The sequence below is a fragment of the Protopterus annectens genome, chromosome 5.part0 (genome assembly GCF_019279795.1).
Source record: "Protopterus annectens isolate FY-2018-M chromosome 5.part0, PAN1.0, whole genome shotgun sequence".
NCBI classification, from domain to species: domain Eukaryota; kingdom Metazoa; phylum Chordata; order Ceratodontiformes; family Protopteridae; genus Protopterus; species Protopterus annectens.
The window spans coordinates 1,847,650,571-1,847,675,081 of record NC_056735.1 but is presented as its reverse complement, the minus strand read 5'-3'; the positions used below and the strand labels follow the sequence as shown (position 1 = coordinate 1,847,675,081).

The following is a 24,511-nucleotide window of genomic DNA, read 5'->3' as shown; positions in this document are numbered from 1 at the left end:
TTCTTCTTCCTCCTATAGCTGGGCTATCTCAAATATTTGGAGTCCAGCATTTTGCAACACGTACAAAGTCCAAAACATTCAGCTATGTTCTTTTCAGTATGAGTATTGGGTAACTCAAGCAGGTCAGAAAATTACTTATAAAGGATTTTCATCAATATATACAGCACAAAAAATGCATGTAACAAAAATGTACACGCTTTGGTTGTTAGAATAGCAAGTTTGTATAACACTGAGGATAACACTGACAATAAATGCTGTTAACTAGCTAGTTATCGGAAGTTTAATATAGCCAGAAAGAAAAAGAAAAAAATGAGAGTTGGGGAGACAGGAAAGAAAGAATGAAAATAAATAAAAATTATGATATCAGGATGGGAATAAGAAAACAAGTCATAAAGTGTTGCAGCAGTGGTAGAAGCTAAAGGATAAAAGAAGGAATATAAGTGGTGGGCAAAAAAATATGCAAATTCTAAGAAACAAATGTTGGCAGGTTGCCAATACAGTGACAGAATGAATCAAGTAATTGAGCGGAGAACAACAAGTGTATTTGTATATGTGTGTGTGAGTGTATTTGTATACGCGTGTGTATGAGTGTGTGTATAAGTGGAACTACAGAAATGTGGATGGTAAAAATGAAAGGATGAGTTATGTGCAACCTGGGAGCTAAAAGTGTGAGATGGCTGCAGAACACAGTCATACACACACTGATCTGGGTAGCTTATTCACTCACTGCAAGGCCTGTCTGACAGAAGAAAACTGCACACCTATGGAACTGATAGGAGCATACCTCTCAAGTGTTCAGATTTATGCCTCATATTTTTGGTCTGCTCCTCATAAAATGTGCGGTTTTCTGGCAAATCATGGAGGATTGAAGTCACTAATTAATGACAGACATTTGAGTTTCATGTTTCATAGTTGTCAGAAAATACATGCTAATGCAAAACCTGCGTCTCTAACAACTTTCTAAGTTTGTAAGAGCAATATTTAAAATATGTCCCTATTTTGGGGCCTCTGTCTCCCTGTTATTTTTAACTCTATCCAGATTTCTTGTGCTAAGATGTTGAGAGGTGTGGGTAGAAGAGACTGACAGAGTGCTATGTATTATGTGATGTCAATGCATACAAGAGCATTTCATGGCAGAAGAAGTCCATCAGGAATCATTTTCCCACCCTGGAATCCGGTCTGGTGTTTCTAAAATATTTTTTTTTTTGTGAGGCATGATCATCTATAGTGCCCTCAGAAGAGATTTTCTGCCCTCCTCATCCATCCTCATGTGTCAGCCAGGGATCCCTCTATCTCCAATTTTTTTTTTTTAAGTATATAGGCTTGCCCTGTCTGTGTTAAGATCCTCAGGGTTACTATCACTTTGACTAAGAGAGCCTTTTCCTTCTTAAACTTTCTAAAGTCGCACATGCAATGTTGGTGCCATGGCAGAGCAAAAACGGCACTGTACTTTGTCACTTCTAATGCACCTCTGCATGACTTGTGCTTGAATATCAAAAAAGCTGCACCACCACATCCTAAAAGCCACAGGTCATCTGCAGTACTGCAGAAATGCTCCATACCTACTTGAAGATAAACACAGACAAGATCACAGGCCACACACCACTTTTGGTTGCTGTTCCCTCCAGCTTGGCTCAATCAGTGGTCTGGACTGGGTCCCTCGTCTGATTATTGGTGACACAATCAGAAATCCTGCCTCTGCATCAGCAGATGACTAACCCAGTCTGGTATTTGATTAGGAGTCAAAATGTATCCAGTTATTTGATGTTGAAAGCACAAGTGTAAGTGAGACGGTAATTGTCCAGTAGTAAATAACATGTTTAACTTAAGGATATATAAAGCTATTGAAGCAGCCTTAATCAGCAGGTTAATAAACAAAGACCCCACAGAAACTGAATCAAGAAAGTATAGGGGAGGAAAAATGCAAAGGAGAGAGTCTCTTGTGTCAATGTGTGCATCTGTTAAAAATGAGTAAAAAGACTAGTCCTTAGAGAGATATTAAAAGATATAAAGTGAAGTGCTAATCATATACTTAGTTGTGTGCACACATCACTTGACGCAAGTTGTATGTTAAATGTTGACAACATGCAGCTAAAAAGCATCATTCCTGAATGATGATAGGCATGCAGCATCATCTGGCCCTTCTGCAGAGGAGCCTTCAGCCTTAGAAAACAGGTAGAAGAAATGAATGGCTACTGGGATATTAAAAAGGAACCCAATTAGACTATCTATGTACTGAGGAAGGTTTGTCATTGGTCATTGGGAAAGGTATTCTGGAAGAGGCTATCAATGGAGGAATGAATGATATTCATACTGATGGCACCTGGGCTTTCTCCATCCGGGAGTTACAGAACCAAGGCAAGAAAATCCAGAGAAAGAACCCCATGGCAGATGGAACACAAGAGGCATATGTTTTAATCACATTGAGACAAAAAATAAAAAACATACTCTGCTCCAGCCAGATAAACATTCTCTGGGTCAGTACAGGTATATGAGCTAAGCAGCCTGTGAAATACTGAGGATCCGCATACCTTTCCTAGTGACTGTGTTGCTGCTTGCAGAGAAGGTTATACTGAGTGCTTTAATCAGTTAGCTGACATGCTTAAATCCTTTGGGAAGAGGTAGAAATGTGAACATGTACATTTAACGTCATCACTAAATTATTCACTGACTCTTTGTAAAGATATCCTTTTTTCCTATATTTTGTGTATCCCATCCATTGCATATGCATCTGTATGCCTCATAACTGCATTGCCAGCACCCTGACACATGCCTGGAATGTTCCTTGGATTGACATACATAATTGGTAAATAAATAAATAAAAATGGTCTCATGCTGTTATTGGATTAATCATCTTCGTATCCTGACATGATGCTGTCTTTCAAGCCAAAAATAAATCTGACTAATTGTATGTGTTGAGGATGAGAACTGAGGGAAAGACTTTTTTTGTGGCAACAACTACATGGGCTCACCTTGTTGGTGTGCCAAAATATCCAACTGGATATTGGGGTAGCAGCTAAATGGGCCATATATTAAGAAATAGTTTATGAATCCATAATAATACATACACTTTAAAGTTGTTTATTTCCTAGGCCTACATGTACTGTAGCCTGAATTTTTTGTCAAAGTCTAAATTAACTAAATCAAACTGATCTACTGCGTGGCTTTAAAAGGTAGATACTGCAAAAAAGGTATCAGTAAATATGTTTTATGTTTCATTTTCATTGCAGTAAAAACAACTAGTATTGCCTCATGGTGACAAGTAGAATGTGTTGTAATAAATGTATTTAGATTGTATAAAAGAATTTGTATGAGAGCAGAGTATTCAGTACGCCAGCAGACTGACTGTGGGAACCAAGCAAATCACTAAGACCAGCTCGCAGTGCTGGAGAAACTGGGCATTTTGCCATGTGTCAACACCTGTGGGCATCAGAGCAACCGATTTCTGAAACAGAAGAAAACCTTACATTCCTTGCACAAGCTTAATTAGCTTAAAGAAAACTAAGCTACTTTACAGAAACATTTGCCATTAATGAATGCATTGATTTTCTAACCTGAAAGATGTTGTTACTTGAGGGCAAACAATGCATAGTATTGCACTGGGTCTTCCATGCAGAACAGATATTATCCAGTCTGCTCCTAATGGTCACAGGGTGGAGCAGACAAAACATTTTTTTGCAAAAAAAAAAATGCAACACCAAATGACAGTGACACATTCCTGGTGACTTTAGTGCAAGCAGATGAAAGGAAAAGATTGTCAGAAACTAAGTGAGCCGATCAAGGGCTCATATTACTCACTAGAGAACATCAAAAGATGTAATTTCACTTCTCACCTGACCTTGCTGGTGACTATATTATTTAATTAACTAATTATTTCCATTAATTAACCAGAAATGTCCAAATGGGCATAGCCATTTTTAAACACTACTAACACTAACGTTAGACCTACCTAGGGTAAGTCATACTGCACAGAAGACCATAATCCTGGTTTTACTTAGAGTGAATGCCACCATCAAAAAATCATTATTTCCATATATAGCCTTTTTTAACTAGGAAACCCATATGATACAATTTGCACAACAAACTACATCTGTGTTAGAAGAAGCTACAGAACAGTTGGGTCTCTCTGTAACACTAACACCAAATAACTAACCTACACAAAGTGGTAAGATTGAGTATAGGCTTCATCCCAGCAGAGTGGAGAACTGCCATTGTCATCCCCTTGCACAAAGGTAGTACCACTACTGATCCTGGAAACCATCACCCCATTAGCTTGACAAGTCTGATCTGTAAAGTCATAGAGCATATTATTATGGATCTCATAAACAAGGACATAGGCAATCTCCAAGCACTTGACCCCCACCGAGTTCAGATGCATCAAGGGCAGATCTTGCCTATTGAACCTGGCTGACTTCTTTGAGACTGTCACCAAGGCCTTGGTTAAAGAAAAGTCAGTACATACAGCTTACCTTGACTTGGCCAAGACCTTTGACACAATTCCCCCACTCGGGCATCATCAAAAAGCTAACACAACTTGGCATAAATCCCTATCTCATCAGGTGAGTAGCCAACTGGCTCACTGACAGGACACTCAAGGTCAAAATAGGTGCCTCCACCTCCGATAGTAGACCTGTCACTAGTGGAGTTCCCCAGGGATCTGTCCTGGGATCCCTAATGTTTGGCATCTACTTCTCTGAGGTCCAAGCAAAGAGAAAAGGCCTGTGGCTGACCAAGTTTGTGGACAAATGTAAGTTGTGTGCTGTTATTGACTCCTCAAATAATGTTATCATACTGCAAGAGGGTCTCACAACAACTAATAACTGGTGCCAATGTTATGGCCTCAAGCTACTTGCAAAAAAATGTATCATCATACCGTTCGGCAAAAACACAGCCCCTATGATTACCACATCAACAACCCCCTAAACACACAACCTGTGGTGAGAGACCTGGGTACTCAGGTTGATAATAATCTCACATTCCACCATCATGTAGCAGTAGCGGTCAGAAAAGCATTTTACTTGGTTCATCTCATAAGTAAAGGGATTGCATCCAGGAAAAAAGGAGGTTATTACCTCTCTATACTCCTCCCTCATTAGACCAATAATTGTATATAACACCCCATTTGGTGTGTACCTCTCCAAACATCTGTACCAACTGGAAAGGCCACAGAAATACCTCACAAAGAGAATCCATGGCCTTCAAAACCTGTCCTATGCTGACAGGCTCAAATCAGTAGCACTCTACTTGGTATCATACAGGTTGCTAAGAGGTGATCTGTGTTTGGCCTACAAGGCAATCTCAGACCCTGCCCTACTAGAGGTGCTTCATGTCCATAAGTCTAACTCATCATGCATTACCCACTTGAAAGGCCTGAATCTAATAATTGACATCAGCAAAACCTGCTGGAGAGACAGGTTTGTCTCCCAGAGGCTGCCCCAACTCTGGAATAGACTTATACACATCAAACAGAATACCTCACTGACCCCCTCCAAGAGCAACCCTGATGAGTGGATGGGAAACCACAAATTTGTCCCAGGAGTTCCACCTGTGTCCCTCATTGACAGGGGTGACAGGTGCTGACTGATGCTTCATTTTGGGGATAAACTCTTGGCTAGGCTTTTAAGGGACCCAGGGCCATTAGCCTTGTAACCTCCTATGATCTTATGGATAAGTAAACTGAGATTTTCCAACAACTAAGACCTGGACTAAGCCTAACTGAGATCTTCCAGAAGCAGGAAAAAAGATGAATCCATTTTACCACCAATATTGCTGCAACTAGGTCTTAGCTATTCACTATCCCCACAGGTGTTCAATGTATAGCCAACAGTGAGGACTAAAAACTGAAAATGCAACCTTTTCACTTGGAAAGTGATAAATCACATATGTAGACTGACTAGTGGAATGTGCTAGGGAACATCTTTCAGATCCAGAATGGTTACACAAGCCCAGCAATATGATTTGAAGGGCCACCAATCTCAATTTTCTTTTTCATTTTGAGGTATTTGTTTAGGTAGTTGTTTTTCCTGGAAGAACCAAGAGTGATGCCCATCACACTGCATGGAGTGATACCCAGCTCTTTGCAGGGGATGATACCTATCCACTTGCAAGGGGGTATTACCCATCACCTTGCCTGGAGTAATACCCAAAACCTTGCAGGGAGTGATATCCTTCACCTTGCAGGGAGTTTTACCAATCACCTTGCAGAGAGTGATACCCATTACTTTGCAGGGAGTGATATCCATTAACTGGCAGGGAGTGATGCCAATCACCTTGTATGGAGTAATACCCATCACCTTGCAGGGAGTGATACCAATCACCTTGTATGGAGTAATACCCATCACCTTGCAGGGAGTGATACCAATCACCTTGTATGGAGTAATACCCATCACCTTGCAGGGAGTGATACCAATCACCTTGTATGGAGTAATACCCATCACCTTGCAGGGAGTGATGCCAATCACCTTGTATGGAGTAATACCCATCACCTTGCAGGGAGTGATACCAATCACCTTGTATGGAGTAATACCCATCACCTTGCAGGGAGTGATACCAATCACCTTGTATGGAGTAATACCCATCACCTAATTTCTTTAAACGCAAATACATGTGAGAGATGCAACTATATAGCCAAACTGGAGGCTGAACTCTCTCAACTCAGGGCTGGCATGACCAGACAGGAGGAGATGGTAACCACACACACAACAAACCCAGTCCCACATAGACCTACCACAACTGCAAACCAAACACATAAAAACACAAAGACATACTCGGAGGCTCTAATAAAAAACTTACCAAAACAACAGAGGCTCCCAAAGCAGACATCCAAAAATCCACCACCTCAAAACAAAACACATGCAACACATACTTCAGTAAATCAGTGTGTCAATCAATCACAGCCCTTAAGGCCAAACACCATGCCTGATACACTAGTAATAGGTGACTCTATAGTCAGACACACTGATGTCCCACTTATCAGGCTGAACAAGGAGAGGGTGACTGTGAGCTGCCTATCGGGAGCTAGGATCCACCACATAACACATGCACTCAGGTCACTCCAAAGCAAGTACAAATATGACTCCGTCATTGTCCATGCTGGCGTGAATGACCTGAGACGTACCTCCCTGGACTACATGAAAAGAGACATAGAGGAGCTCTCTGATTATGTAGCCCAGGCTGGTATGACCCTGACCCTGAGCAGCATCTTGCCCTCACCAAGAATGATGCCACAATACAAAGACAAGATGATCAGCTTTAATAATTGGCTCAAGTACTGGTGTCATTCTAAGGGGATCCAATGTCTGTCTGCCTGGGATGACATGTTGGACAAGCCACGCTGCTTCGCAAGGGACGGCTTGCACCTGTCACCACTGGGCTTCCGGATATTGGCTAAGGCTCTTGCCACCCCCATAGTGCCTTTTTTAGGCAAGGCTCAAAAGACAAACCCACCTCCTTAGAAAACAAAAATGGAAAAAAACTAAGGGTAATGCTGCTCAACACCAGAAGTCTAAATCTCAAGATGCAGGCACTCGATGCACTCCTCAGTATGGAGAACATTGACGTCTGTGCAGTAACTGAAACCTGGTTCAAGGCTCCTGAGAGCACCCCAGTGCTACCAGGCTATACCTCATCTCATGCTTTTTGGCCCCAAAACCCGGGCCGAACCACAAAGGGAGGGGGAGTGTCCATATTCATCAAGGACACCCACACCTCCAGGTTAGTAGCAACACATGAAGCATCGGAGACCATACAGGTGCAACTAACCATAGGCAAAACTGCTATACAACTGGTAGCATGTTACAGACCACCCTCCCAATCTCAGGAACCCCACTCAGCCTTCTTGAAGACATTGGAGGATATGAATGTATCACAAAATACCATCATACTGGGAGACGTCAACTACCCTAACATAGATTGGGTACATTATTCTAGCCCTAACACCCTAGCCCAAAGGTTCCTGGAATTCATAAATTCAAATGCACTGGAACAACTAGTCACCTCTCCCACTAGGGGAGATAATATACTAGACCTGATCATCACAAACATGGGGACAAAATGCTCCACACCAGAGGTATACCCCTCACTAGTGAGATCTGACCACAAACTAATCACCCTGGATATACATATCCCACCTCCACCCCAGCACAAAAGACCACAGTGAAAAACTTCTCAAAAGCAGACTTCACTCTTCTTAAGACTGAGATGGTATCCTTTAAGCCCACTGGGCCAGTAGATACCACATCCCACAATGCTGAATCCTTCACAAATGCTTTCTATGGATATCTCCAAGAATGCATGGATCATGCAATCCCAAATAAATCCAAGTCCCTCTCCACCAAAGGCAAGCATCTTGTCTGGTGGACCTCAGCCATTAACAAATTGTATAACAAAAGAAGGAAGCTACTGCACGACAGAGCAAAATCCCATAAAGGGAAGACATCTCTGATCAACACTAGCAGAAAACTACGTTCTCTCATAAAAACATCCAAGGCCAACTTTGAGAGAAAAATCACTAAGGACACTAAAGATAACCACAAAGCCTTCTTCAGCTATGTTAGAAACCTGGGCGGAAACCCTCAGATATGCTCAGAGTTAGTTCACAACAACAAAAAATACACTGAACCCACAGATATTGCCAACATTCTGGCTGACAGGTTCAGTGCAAATTTCTGCCCTCCCTCACCCCCAAAAGAAGAAATACTTATCCAAGCTGAATGTAATCTCCCTGTCATCTCAGATGTCCAGGTGAGAGCCACCCTCAGCAAAGCTAAAAACACAGCATCAATGGGACCTTCCTGGGTTGCGTGCTACGTGAACTCCAAGAGGAGCTAAACCCGCACATAAAAATGGTATTTAACCTTAGCCTTACTACAGGATATGTACCTGAACACTGGCGTACAGCAACAGTGGTCCCACTCCACAAAGGGGGTACCTCTACAGACCCTGGGAACTATAGCCTCATAAGCTTAACCAGCCTGGTCTGCAAAGCTATGGAAAGAATCATTATGGAACTCATAAACAGAGACATTGGGGACATACAGACACTTGACCCCACCCAGCTTGGCTTTGTAAAGGCCAGATCCTGCCTTTTGAATCTGGTTGACTTTTTTGAAACAGTCACTAGAGCCATTGATGAGGGCAAAGCAGTCCAGACAGCCTACCTGGACTTGGCTAAGTCCTTCGACACAATACCCCACTCAGGCATCATAGATAAGCTCAGCAGCTTAAATGTAAACCCTTATGTCACTAGATGGGTTGCAAACTGGCTAAAGGACAGAACCCATAAAGTTAAAATCACTGGAGCAATGTCAGACTCAAAGCCAGTCACAAGTGGTGTCCCACAGGGATCTGTCCTGGGACCCCTCTTGTTCAGCATTTATTTCTCAGATGTTAAAGCAAACATGGGAGGGTTGTGGCTGACAAAGTTCGCAGATGACTACAAACTAGGTGCCATAGTCGATACACCAGCGGACACATACACCCTACAAAAAGGCCTCACAGAAACGGACAACTGGTGCCGGAGTCATGGCCTTAAACTAAATGCCAAAAAATGTATAGTCATCCCCTTTGGGAAAAACAAAGTACCCACAAATTATCACATGGACAGCAACCCACTGAGTACAGAAAAAGAAATCAGAGACCTAGGAACCCAAGTCGACAGCGACCTCTCATTTGACACCCACGTTGCCAAAGTGGTAAGAAAAACATTCTACCTTGCACACCTCATCATGAAGGGGTTCACATCCAGATCCAAGGATGTCATTGTACCCCTATACTCCTCCCTCATCAGACCCATGATTGAGTACAATGCCCCATTTGGTATGTACCTCACACGGCATTTGCAACAGCTGGAGAGACCACAAAAGTACCTCACCAAGAGGATCAAGGGTCTCCAACATATGTCTTATTCTGCCAGACTAAAGAAACTCCAGCTCTATTCAGTAGCATACTGCCTGCTCAGAGGTGATCTCTGCCTGACGTACAAGGCCATGTCCAATCAGGAACTGATGGACATGCTCCACCTCAAAAAATCCAAATCCATCAGAACCACGAGAGCTAAAGACTTAAACCTCGGCACAAGTATGAATAGGACATGCTGGAGGGATAGATTCATAACCCAGAGGCTTCCCATGCTCTGGAACAAGATCCCAGTTCATGTTAGGCAGAGCCCCTCACTGACTCTCTTCAAGAGAAATCTTGATATGTGGATGGGGGATCGTAAGTTTACCCCAGGGGTCACATCTGTGTCACTACTAGACAGGAGCACAGTAAACTAATTCTATTATATAAGGGGACCTTCACTGTGTCACTACTAGACAGAGGCACAGTATTCTAAATCTATTCTGTGCATTTTGTACCATTTTATGGGGTGGCAAAAGCCACATCACTATGGCTAGGCTTACAAATGCCCCAGGGCAGATAGCCTAATACTAAACTATGAAACTATGAAACTATAAACCTTGCAGGGAGTGATACCAATCACCTTGTATGGAGTAATACCCACCACCTTGCAGGGAGTGATACCAGTCACCTTGTATGGAGTGATACCCATCACGATTCAGGGAGTGATGCCAATCACCTTGCATGGAGTAATACCCATCACCTTGCAGGGAGTGATACCAATCACCTTGTATGGAGTGATACCCATCACGATGCAGGGAGTGATGCCAATCAACTTGTATGGAGTGATACCCATCACCTTGCAGGGAGTGATACCCATTACTTTGCATGGAACGATACCCATCACCTTACAGGGAATGAGACCCATCACCTTTCAGTCAGCTATATCAATTACCTTGTAAGAAGTGATACCCCACACCTTGCAGGAAGTGACACCCATTAACCAGGGAGACGATATCCTCAACATAACCCTCTTCCTCTGGAGTTTATGTTCAATGGGCCTTGTCTTGTTTACGATTGGAACAGGAGAGAAACTTGAGGCTGACAAAATTCTGTATTGCATCCTAATTCCAAAACACCTCCTAACCAGTAATCTTCTCACTGTCTATAAAATAATGTCCTCCACTGACAGGGTCTTTAGAATGAAGGGAATATAAAAAACAACAAAAGGATGGGGAATTGGCAGCAGCTCTGCAATGAGACTGAACTGTCCTTGCTTGTAGCAGGGAAGAATTTCTAAAAGAAAGGCTTCCAACCCTTAGTTAAATCCCCTTCTCCTTAAAGATCATTTCTCTCTGTCATAATATCTGTTTCTGATGAACCTCTGTATAATGATGGTCACTTACAATTCATATTTTTACAAAAGAAAAACTTATTTTCCCACATGGAAACGAATATAATTCTGAGGAGTGTTATAGACAGGTAAATTTTTTTTTGTTTTAACTTTATTTTGTAATTCATGAATAAGCTATTCTCATTCAGAAACAAAAAGAGCCACAGTTAAAAATCAAAAGGGTTCTAATCTTTGCTATAATATTTTCTGTATCAGGAAGAAGTTTAAGGCAGGCTCATCTTCAGATTACTACTAGATCACCATTTTGTACTTTAGATGAGAAAGCCTAGTAAAAGTGTTTCAAACTGTCTAGGCACAGAATAATATCCTCTGGACTTTTAAACCCTTAATAAGAAACCTCTGGTTGGAAACATGCAGACTTGGCCAAGGCTTATACAAATGCATTTATGTCAGATACCATGATCAAGAATTAAAAATCAATAAAAGCAGCCAATATTAGTTTATAGAACAGCTGTTTTTCTTTCATAACTTCCTCTGTCACCCATTCAAAGTTCTCACACATCACAGTTAAAAAGGCACTAATATTCACATCCTCTGTAGTAATTAATTCAGCCCCTTCTGTCATTACTATCTCCCACAACTGAGAAGGTGAGAGTCTATGGAAGTCTTCTGTTTACATTATGAACCAAAAGCATTCATCAAATCAGTCTGTATTTTTAAAGCTGCTCTTGTAAACTTTTTGTAATTAAAATGAAAAGGATCATCATTCTGTTGGGAACTTTTATTTAAAATACATTTCTGAAGACCAGAAACATTTAATCATAATCCCCCTAATTGTTGCAAGGCAGAGTGAATGTCGAGATAATTCGAAAACCTCTCACAAAATAGCCTGTGACTAATTAGTTCTCTAGTGAAAAGCCACCTTGATATTCTCTAATAATTTCTATCTTAGCAACACCCTTAATTTTCATTTCACTCACACCTTTCTATTGGATATTAGTACACTAAACAACCAAAACAGCAAAAGAAATTAACACCAAAGTAACAGGAATGGCCTCATATTTTAGTGTTACTTTTGAAGCACAATGAATCAGTACATCCCTTTTTTTTATTTCCAATCAAAAATCTCTCATGTAAATAAATAAATAAAATACAGATAAAAGATCTCTATGGCCAGACAGGATAGACTGGACATCCTAACATTACTGTAGTATAATATATGCTCAGAAGCATTTCCCTAAAAAAGGCTTACAGACAGAAGAAAACTGCGTTCAATTTAGGTTGCATATCACAACTTATTTTTATGACTGCTAGGAGAAAACCAAGACTTATGACTGAAACTTTGTTTCTCCTTGATATTATTGCAAATGGCACACAGCAAAAGCCTTACTTTAAGCCACGCATTTTTAAATGCAGAGACTGAAAAGGTAGCGGAAAGAATGAGAAAACTATATAACATAAAGAGAGTATTAGTAACAAAAATAATGCAAAACTCTTCTGTTTCTCAGGAAAATATTTTAGTGAAGAATGTTTTGCAATCTTCTGGTTAGTTGTACAGATACAGACTGGGATTCAGAAAGACCTACTGCCAACAGTAAGCTCTAAGACAAGTAGCAAGCACTCATGGATACCATTTCTGATTCAGAGATATGCCTGCCATAGTGATTCCGCATGGCCAGTAGAATCATCATGATGGGGTATTCTTGGGGAGTGGCTAATGCTAACTAGCTATGTGTTATCTCCCAGTAATGCCTGGCAGTCAAATCTGCCAGTACTGATCAGCAAAAGGCAGTGGTGGAGATTCAATAAACCCTACATGGTCATTTTCCACCATGTGCGCATTGAGCTGCGTCATGCACATGGCCACAACAAGTTTTAGATTCAGCAAATGCCATGTAGAAAAAAAAAAGCTACAGCGAAAGCGCTAACCAACATTAATCTGTGCACGTAATAAAGATACTTTTATAAAGTATAACCGTTGTGTTCCAGTTTTCTGAAGAGCCTGCAGGTTTATGCTATCCTGGACAGTACTGCTCTTATCACTATCTGCTTTGTTCCTGGTGTCTCCATTGGTTTTTTTGTTATTTTTAAATGCCATGTAGAGTTGCACATCCCCATGCAAACAAGATAAACACTGTGGCATGCTAATTACTGCAGAAGCAGCTGAATTGCATTCTAATCAATCAAACTAACACGGTGGAGCTATTCAACAAGCTATAAATCAACTGTGTAGACTCCGTGCTGGTTTTTCCTGTGAATTCCAAAACTTTTGTAATACAGCAATGGAAAGGAGTCTACACAGAGAGAATGTTAGGGGTTGCTGTTGCTTTAATTCATCTGTATGTCTACTCGCTAAAGCCAATGCTGCTGCTGCCAATAGGCTTACAGCGAGAAGGAGAAGAGTTTTTAGGTCCCGTTTAACATTTCACAACCTAAATGATGTGGAAATTGTAGAGTGCTACATGGTGGATAGGAATACACTACAGGAAGTCTGCGACCTATGCTGTCCTCAACTCAGGCTCTATGTCTTGGTATGTCAGACAGGTGTGAGCCATGGATGATAGAAGTGGAGGTTCATCATTGTCATCCCAGACCATGCAAACTGGCTCTGCCAGGAGTGGCACTGGCACATCCATGCCTATGGTCAGATGCACTGCTGCTGCCTGAACATGACTGATGTCTGCCAGATAAGCTCCCATTACAAGCTTCACAAAGCTTCACGTGGACACCAGAACCATGATTCCATGGCCTTCCATGTCTGGGTGTGCACAGCACACTCACTGAAGGAGCAGTGGAAGTACTGCCAGTATAGGAGCATGATTGGGCATGGCCATGTTGGCTGACAGCAGATGATGTGGCTGACCTACACCCACAAGGATGCTGTTCCCCTCCCAGCAGACATTCCATCACAGACAATGCTCGTTCCATGACAGACATCTCTTGTTCCATCACAGACACTCCTCATTTCAATGTGTTGCTCACCCGATCCATTGAATCGGCAACACAGTGGAGGCAGTCACACATGTTAGCCTGTGCACATCTACAACTCTTAGCATTTGTCTGGAGCACCTATGGGAACATGCCTATTCATCCATGACAGTCCTAAACATACGTTGAGTGGCACAGGAAGAGACATCTGCAGCAGGTGCAGCAGGGACGGCAGGCCTCCTCCTAGCACCCCTATCAACCCTCAAGCAATGTTTTTCCAGGGTCACTTGAAAAACTAGCTTGAGTTTTCAAAGGGGGGAGAGATGTGATGTTATGAGGTAATGCCATCTGTGCCAGGGAGAGTAGGGCAGTACATGTGTACATATGTCAGCATAGCTAACTGGAGCTTTGTAAAGAATCTTATGTTATTTGACTATCATCTTGATTTGCACAGATGTTTGAGCTAAAAATATATTTGTAACTTTACTTGTGTTAAAAATGCATCAACAGTAGGTCCTGCTGGACAGAAAAAATGTATGCATGTATATTAGGTTGTATTGTTGTAACTGATCAAATGTGTATGCTTATCAGAGAACCCAGGATGGGTGAAAAGTTTGAAATTGTGTTATAGTATTCAGATGCTGCCACAGATCTTAGCAATGCTCTGTGTATGTATTGTACCAGAATCAAGTGAACAGAGGTGATGTCATCCTCTAACCAGCCTCAGGTTTCTTTGGAACTATCGCAGCAGCACTTTGGAAGCTGACAGGAAAGATTTCTGATGGGATATATATCTCACACATCCACGCAGACAAAGAGAGACATCATCTGGGTTTTACTGTGGTAAGACACTCGGCACACATCAGCTTGCCTTGCTTTAGTAAGTAGTCAGGGAACAGTAATTCTTTAGTCAGTCAAGGAAATTTAGTGAGAATAGCTTAGTATTGTTTTCTACATCTGTGAGAAACTATCCAACTGTATTATTTCCATATCTCTGTGGTTAAAACTCTGTTGTTCATTGTATTCAGTATTCTTCTGTTTTCTGTTTTATTGTTTATCATTTAATATTTTAATACCTTTCATTGTGGCTGGTCTTTAAGAGAATACATTCAACATCATGAGAGTATTTATGCTTGTTTTTATGACATTGTGGCCACTCCTGAAAGACTTGCTGCTTTGGTCACATCCTACCATTTGTATTAGCATTAATGTTACACAGTACAGTTGGGTATCCTTTGTAAGAGCATTAGGGTAGCTGACTGGTGGCAGTGTGGTTACCTCAGAGTTTGGGCAGAAAGGGGCACAGCTAATAAATCTGTACCAGCTTTTCCCAGTTGTGTATGTATGTGTGTTAAACTCAAATATCCAAGTGTGTGTGTGTGTGTGTGTGTGTGTGTGTGTGTGTGTGTGTGTGTGTGTGTGTGTGTGTGTGTCAGCTACTGGGAGCAGACACAGAGCTCCAAGGTGGTCAGTGTGGAGTTTTGTGTGAGCCTGGAGAGAGAGAAAGAAAGTCCAACCCCAGGTCTGGAGTGTGCTCCCTGTGTGTTCTTAAGGGAAATTGTACTTGGTGCAGGAAGCTGCACCTGATAATACTGTGTGAATCTATCTTTGCTCCTAGTGACAATCCCTCACTGGAGTCAGTGGTGATGACTGAGTCTCCTTGATTGCTGGCTCAGAGTAAGGAACCCATCACAGATGTCCTCTGCATTATTCATATAAGGATGTTTATCTCACACAGACATCCTCCCTCTTGTTATGTCACTTTGTGTGACAGTCACATAAAACAAATTTTTACTGTACAGTCCCTATTGTACCATACAGATATGTGATTGATGTTGCTGCTACAACCATCTTCCATTGACATGCCCTCCTCTGCTGTACATTGAGTAGTTTCACCTGTCCTCCTTCCCTATGTTCATTCCTGCAATTCATGTGTGTGCCCCTATTCAATATACACACTTCCCCTGAGTGTTCATTTTACATGGCAGTACATGTCCTGTTACAGATCATGTACACAGCTTCAGCACACAGTACCAGGAATGGGATAGCACAATACTCTGCACTATAGGTACACTGTCCTGTATAGTGTTTGGACCATATACTTCACATTCATATCTCTCAACTGTCCAGATATTCCTAGGATGTCCTTACCAAATTTGTAGCTTTCTGCCATATCACTGGGATGATCTCAGGACTTAAGTGAGTCAGTATTGCATACATTTGAGTTCACACCTCTCAGCTGTCCTGATTTGTGCAGAATGTTCAGTTTTTGTCTCATATTTTTGATCTTTTCCTCATAACATTTTGGTTTGCTGGCAAATCACTGGCATATCATTGCAGATTGAAGTCAGAAACTGATGACAGACATTTCAAACATCATGCTCTTCAGAAAGTGCAGGCTACTGTACAACCTATTATTTTATCAACTTTTTAAGTTCGGAAGAGCAATATTAAACATCTGTCTCTATTTTTGGGCTTTTGTCCCCCCATTATTTATAGCTTTGTCCAGATTTCTTGCTCTAACAGGTTGAGAGTTATGTCTGAGTTTCATTCTAACACATTTCTATGTGACATCTATGTCAAATATGCCCCTATTACTGGTTAAATGTCCCTGCATTATGTCAGCCTTTATGCAGATATGTTGCACTAACAGATTGACAACTATCTGTGAAGCCCTGGTGATCGCTGTGGCATTTTGCACAAATTCGCAGACTGTAGATACACTGCTTGAAACAGAGTTGGTATCCATGTTTGCTTCCATGGTTTCCTGGCCAGCAACACTGTTGCCAGCCATGAAGCCTAGCTTAGATGCACCACACGGCATTAATAATGCATTGCACGCTGCCGCTCGCCACATGCCATCACGCAAACATGTAAACTTTGTGTAGACTTCACACGTAGCCTATATAGAGTTTATTGAATCCTGAGGAGTGGCAGAATAAAAAACAAAATTGCTTCTGCATGCTTTTTATACTGATATGTCCCTCACTTCCACTCATAAACTTAAAAAGTAGCTAGAATAACAGGATGTGTATTTGCCAGCATTTTGTGAAATATATGAAGTCCGAAACTGAAATGAATCGCATTATTTACTGATTTCAATTCTCAGTGATTGTCTGAAAAGTAAATGTTTCATAAGGAGCAGACTAAACATATAAGGCAAAAATCTGGACATTCTGAGAAAATCTGGATATTTGAGAGGCAAGGCAAGGTGAGTGTAAACATAAAGGACTGACTTACACTGACAGCACTCTCTAAATACTTTATGGCTGTGAAATCCAGCAAAACACTTAGTGCATTTTTTTTTGTAACTGGCAGTACATGGAGCAGATAAAGCTCTGTGCACTACAAAGAATTATGATTGGATCTCAGACCATAACCCTGAATTATGTGTTCTCGACATGGATACCAAGCTTCACCTCTCACACTTCGTTCTCAAGGTGGATTTCTTTGCATCCATGTCTTCAGCACATAATCAGCAGGTTATGATCGCCAACCCACTCAGAGACCTCTGCATAAACAACACCAGCTAAAAGCATGACCTGGAAATGACAGTTTGAATTACTCACTTTTTGTACCAAATAGCACTAATCAGTTTCCCTGGTTTATCTGTACTGTTAGACCAGGACCTCATTTCTCAGCCTTACTGATGCCTTTCTACTTCACTTTTGTCTATATCTATTCTGTTGTCCTTCAGTCTTTATCATCTAAATGCTGTCTGTCCTCAGAATAAAGACTGATCCTCCCCATTTATCTTCCAAGTCAAACACTATCTCCAGTTCCTCTCTGACGTACTTAAGATTATATCATAGACAAAACTGTCCATGATGTCAAGCAAAAGTTTCTTGCACATGACTTGGTACAGCTACAACCTGGCCAGTCTGTATATTTCACATAGAATATCCTTCAAGAGTATGTCTACAAACTCTAGGACTGGTCTGAAGTCAACTACCTTCAGGTTAATGTATTTAGTAAATATACAGTACTGTTTCAGGCATACCAAAATTTAACTAAATCCACTCTGCTAATTCTAAACTATTGTCCCATTACTTGTCCACCTAGTCAAGCTGACCTCTCTAATCCTAATCCTACACTGTTATTCAGATATCACACTGAATGGGCCAATGCAAATGTTACTTCATCAAACTTCTAAATAAAATGCAAAGACATTACTTTCTCCTTATCTTATTGCAGAACTACTTAAAATGTTATAATTCCTGAAACAGAATATGCTTTATTACTGCTTTTGCCTGACTTACCAAACACTGTGAGATGAGTACAGAAAATGGGAAACAAAGTTTGTAGATTCATGTTGCTGTTGGGGCAAACAGTATTGTTGTACAACTGTCAGTAAAGCACCACGGTTGGCTACTCATTATTACCAGTCAAATTGTTACCATCTATATTTACTGATAAGGTCTTATATGAGGACCACTGCTTCCTTAACCATTACCACCTTAACTTAACATTACAGCCTTCTGTCACACAAAGATGAGGCCTCCATTCTGAGTACATACAACTTCACAGGTGGCATTGGCCAGACTGTCTGAAGTAGCCCACTCACAAAAATCAGAAATATTAAACTACTTTGTCGAATTTCTTCACTCCCTTTGTGGTTCTATCAGTCTGTATGTGCTAGGTGAACACTAGGCAAATATGTTTAGTATACTGCAGATATAATCAACTGTAAAATAATTAACCTCTACCAGTAATGAAGTCATTCTTCTAATCATGCTAACTTAACCAGGTCAGTCAGTCTCCCTCTACTTATCTCACTGGGGATAATGTTAAAGAGTCCTGACTTTACATTGCAAAAACCTGATTTCTGAATTCTCAAGCTATGCTAAATTACTACAGTCTCCATATCCATCAGTAATGTTATGCTGAATGCAACGATCTATAACAGCTACTCTTTATATTAGTTACTAATACTACTCCACTTTACACCTAACTGCACTAATCTTATTATTTTGCTCTTGCTACTATTTGTAGATCTGAGAATTATTTCAGTGTATTAATTTTAAAATGTATATCCATTGATTTATATTAGAAGTGTTAACTTCCATACTTAACTGCTAATCTTGCCTGCTGTAAAACTTGGCTCTGATGCTGTCTTATCGTAGAAATTATTGTATGATTGTGCACAACAGCAGTGCATAATGTTTGTATTAACCTAAATAAGAGTCTATATTAGAACACCGAACATTTTAAATGTCAAGTGTTCTAATATCGAACCATAGCAATCGAAAAAAAAACATTGAACATTCGGAACAGCGAATTTTTTCCTAGGGAAAGAATTTGCTGTTCCAAAACACATACACACAACACAAGCACACCAAACAAACAGCAATTCACACACATACACCTAAACTTTAACACCTAACCCTACACTAAACTATGCAAACACCACTAACTATCCACTTACCGTAACCCAAACCCTAACCCTAAGGTCCATCACTATTGCACAGTCACCTCAGCCGCGCCCTAACCCTAACTCACCTAACCCGCCTTAACCCACACGTCCACACAATCGCACACTTACCTGAACCCAACCCATAACTTTCCACCAGAGCGCTGAAAATACTGAAGCAACAGAAACGGACAACCGAATTCTTTCCCTAGGAAAGAATTCGGTTTCCTGTTACTTCGATATTTTCAGCGTTCACTGAAAACAGGTCAATATTAGAACACCCGACATTTAAAATGTTCGGTGTTCTAATATAGACCCCCTAAATAATGCCTGTTGCAGCTTGATAGTTGCTGTAAAGGTACTTTTGAATGTTTACCACTGTATGATGTCTTTTACAGTGTAGGCAGGAACTCGATAAACCATATTGTCTGTCTATTATCTAGATCATGCCAAAGGGTTCTTGGTAACAGCCCTTCTACTTGCTTAACAAAGACATAAGGAAAATATATAAGATAAAATCTTACCAGTATGGCACTGCCTGCTAGAGCTCATGGTTGTAGAACTATTTTCTGGCCAGACCACTTATAGAGACTATGCGCCTATGAAACCAGTCCAAAGTTGAACCCTAGCAAGAAAGGACACCCATATAAGCCTTACATAAACTTGCCAGTGGCTTTCTGAGGTAAGTAAAGTATTCCCCCTTTTCTCTATAAAGAAAGCAAAGTCCATCACAGAAGGTTTGTCACTACACCTGCAGCTGTCACCACTGCCCAACTCTCCCACTTTCCACATATAACTCACCTGACATTGTCACATACATCAGTGAAGATACAAATATCTAATCCTCCAGGCTCTAGACTTCAAGTATGCAAAACCTTTCCTCAGTTTCACTTCAAATACATGATGTTAAAGAAGAAAAAAATCCTTATTACTATTAGCACTTTAGGCCTATCCTTTCACTCTCCATACACAGCAGAATGGTCTTTTTCCTTACTCTGAAGCAATCACCTACTCAGTAGAGACAGACTTTGGAATCTTCCCAGAACATGAGAACTATATTTATGTTGTGATTTAATTATAATCTAAAAAATGAAGCGTGTGGTTCAATGCTTTTCACATGAGGCTGGCCCTAATGAAACATAATATTTAGTTCACAGAAAAGAACCGCTCTGACCACATAGTACGCATGTTCCACTACTTGCTGGTTACTACTTGTTCTCTCAACATCGTATTTCTTTCATCTCCTACTGTATAATGTGTTTTATGCCTTATCCAAAAACATAAACTCTTTGTTCTGAAATGTGTACGTATTATGTACAGATATCATTTCTTTATTGTTATATTGCTCAAGAATAACTACTGTTATTGAAATATAAGGCTCTTATGATGAGTGTGGTCAAGTTTTAAACAAACACTGGAAACCATGACACGTGGATGAATCTGGCTAATAAAACATCCATGTAAAGCCAGCTGGGGAGGGGTAGGAATGAGACAGCTGAGCCTGGTCACAGCTGTCGAGGGGAAAGTTAGGGTATAAACCCCACAATACATGCTGTCGTTTGAAATCCCTGGTAGAGACCAGAGCTGAATTTAAGGTATCTTTGTAGAAGGTGTATGGGGTTACTAGGGCAACATCACTCAAACAGGTGACAATGAAGCAAGCGACTGCACTGCTGCCCCAGGACTGTTTCAGGCACATGTGAGAAATGGTTAAGGTTAAGATAAAACCTCTCTGATTGCTTGATGGTTGACACATAGAGGAGAAAAAAATGCAGTGTAAAATTTAAAATAAAACATAAGGTATAAAAATAACAGAAGCCCTGACATCAGCCCCATGGTCACCCTGACATCAGCCTCCATGGTCATTTGAAATGTTGGTTCTTTATTTTGGTAATTATCAATTTTGTTACCTCAAATGTTCAACTCACCTGTATTATTATAGTGCCTTATGTATCGTATCACTCATTCCTATATCCTAGCCAGATTTATTTCTGTGTCCCAGACACCTATTTTACTTACAGTATATGACATTACATTTGGTTAAAAAGTGGAATATCTTCTCTGAATCATTTAATAATGCAGAATCACAGGATAACCAACTTGAAAATCTAAAGCAACAAACCCAGGAACAAGTGCATTTATTCAATTTTACTAGACAAGTGCATATACTGGAATTTACTAATACAGACTAGTATATTTGGTAATACTCAATTACCCAGACATCGGAGTTTATGCATTACATTTTCTGTGCATCGTTTCAAGAGTAAGGTATAAACTGCTTTTCATACTTCTGCCAATATGGATTTAATTGTGAAATAATTCCATGGACTGCTGTTCTGGTAAGAATCTGAAAACGTTCACCTATTAGTCCAGTAAGTATGAAAATATGAAGGTCGTGCTGAGTGATGTTGACAAAATCTAAAAAGCTTTCATTGCAACTGAGCATTGCACAAGTTTAGTTCAGTTGTCTCGTGTGTGTGTGTGTGTGTGTGTGTATGTGTGTGTGTGTGTGTGTGTGTATATAGCTAGATATAGATACCATATACATGCGCGTGCACACACACAGACACAGACACACACACACACACACACACACACACACACACACACACACACACACACACACACAGAATTTTCAATTCACCGTCAGATTTAAACTTAATGATCTCTGTACAAAGTTTTATGCAGCATGCTGCCTCATTGCAAGTTCTGAACAAGATGAAGTTTAGCAGCTATGGTGCAAAATTGTATTCTGTCTATTTTGTTAGAAGCACATGCTATGCCATTTGTAAAATCATGAAACTGGGAATATAAAAAACACAGATAACACTGGAAAAAGTTACCAGCATCAGAAATTTAATAATGCAATATTGATAGTAATCTTTTTAAGCTGATAACTACATCAATTAACTTACAGCTTTGATTTTTATTCATATCTTAGGTAAAGTAAACTGACCTGGAATGGGATAGCCTCCTTCACTGCTGAGCTATGAATCTGTACGTATTCCTCCTCCTTAACGGGACACCACTCAAAGTCTGTAGCTAGCCTTTCCAAATTATTGTCAGTTGTCCAAGAGGCATGTAGCTCATCTTGCATTTGCTGTGGAAAAGTAGACAAAACTACTTGAGACTTTTTCGAATCATTATCTGAAGTTCCAATTTCCATTGTTGTCTAATAAAGTCAGGTAGTAAAATGAATTGTTTCACTTTTACGGTTTTAAATTAAAGCTCTTTATGATTTGTACAGTATTTAACAAAATAATACAGCACAGAGACTAATTTAAAGTTCTGAGTGTTGTCTGCTTCCCCGTTTTCTTGCTTTAGTTTAACACTGTGCACAGTACTGTCTGCTTTATAAGGTTGCAGTAGCCTAGTTTGCACACAACTCTGCTGCTTTGCACTTTGTTTACACTCTACCTGTCTCTTTAAGAGACAGTACCGAGTCCCTTTGGAAGCAGTGTATCTTAGTTCTGCACACGGCACAAGTGCACACAGCCTATTAAGGCAGCAGTGCACAAAATATTAATGAATCAACCCTTCTGAAGCCGTGTGCATAGCTGATTGCACACCATAGCTGTGAGCATAATCCCAGCTATTCAAATACACACTGACTCATACATGCTCACACACACACACACAAACACGTATTTTAAGAACTCATGATTTGACTATAAACTGATGGCTATTATTTCACAAGAATCCAGTCTTAGTTTGCAGCAACAGTAGTTTATTATATGGTGTTATACTTTGTGTCATTGTAGTTCTCTTAGACATTTCTTTCAACTTTTTGTGCTTGGGAATGTAAACTACAGAAAAAGTACTGTTTCCTATACAAAAAATCTCAGTTAAGCACATTTATAATCTGATTAAGAAAGTTAAAAAAAAGATGAAGCCCTAATTAGAGAAGAATGAAAGCCCTCTACTTACATTATTTTTTAATAAATTCAGACGTTTTTATCCAGTGTTTATTTGGAATTTTATCGGTCTATACTGTACTTGGCAAAGTTTTTCTTGGATTACTATTTTGCATTTCTGCTGGGCTGGCTTTATGTTTATGAAAAAAAGAATCTAAAGTCTGAAAAGTCTTATTAAAGGTGAAACTAACATTGAAAAAATGAAATATACAATTATCAGCTACGATCAAATAACCAAGGCGATTATGTTACTGTCCTGCTTTCCTGTTCCAGGCATGTGTGTGTGTGTGTGTGTGTGTGTGTGTGTGTGTGTGTGTGTGTGTGTGTGTGTGTGTGTGTGTGTGTGTGTGTTTTTATATAAACACACACACATAACATATACAGAGAAAAAAAAGGAGAGAGAGACACACACACACACACACACACACACACACACACACACACACACACACACACACACACACACACACACACATGCATATGCACATATACATATGCACAAAAAAGTAAGGACATGAATTTTTGGAAGAAGAGAACAGGCAAATAAAAATAATGGTTTGGATTCATGAATGCCTACACTAAACATACTCCATTCTGAGTGAATAGACAACACAAGCATAACTCCTACCATCTTCCTCCTAATTTTAATTTTCCGACTGATTGTCTTCCAGCCTTAAATATCAAGGGGGATTCATAAAGGTTACCACAAAGTATAGACTGTGTGTACACTTAGTATAAGCTTTCTAAGTGACTAGACAGCACAAAAATGCGGTAGGGATGTTTTTGAATGTACACGTAATGTAGGCGTTCATGAATCCGGCCTATGTTTATCCTGGTGCATTGGATACTGAACATTTAAAGCTTTGCAAGTCTAGCAAAAGAAATATATTAGTAAGGTCCAAGCTCCATAACCTGAATGCTCTTCCCCAGTTCTGGAGTTAAGACAGTAAAATCTTAACTTGATGAACAAAGTTATATTTCATTGTATTTAATTGTAATGTCCATACATGTACAAGTACATTTCTGCTTGAAACTGGCATTCCAGAAAGCATATGCATGTTACTCAGG

At 40.2% G+C, this 24,511-nt stretch overlaps 1 protein-coding gene across 1 annotated transcript in view; it reads right to left on the bottom strand.

Annotated features, from left to right (window-relative positions):
• Window positions 1–22,959, bottom strand: part of ATP7B (ATPase copper transporting beta) — a 649,813-nt gene extending 626,854 nt beyond the window's left edge. Inside the window, exon 1 of the mRNA XM_044071673.1 lies at window positions 22,486–22,959. Within this exon, the coding sequence (XP_043927608.1) occupies window positions 22,486–22,695 (210 nt within the window). The 5' untranslated portion in view covers window positions 22,696–22,959. The remainder of the gene's footprint in view (window positions 1–22,485) is intronic.
• Between the last annotated feature and the right edge of the window lie 1,552 nt (window positions 22,960–24,511).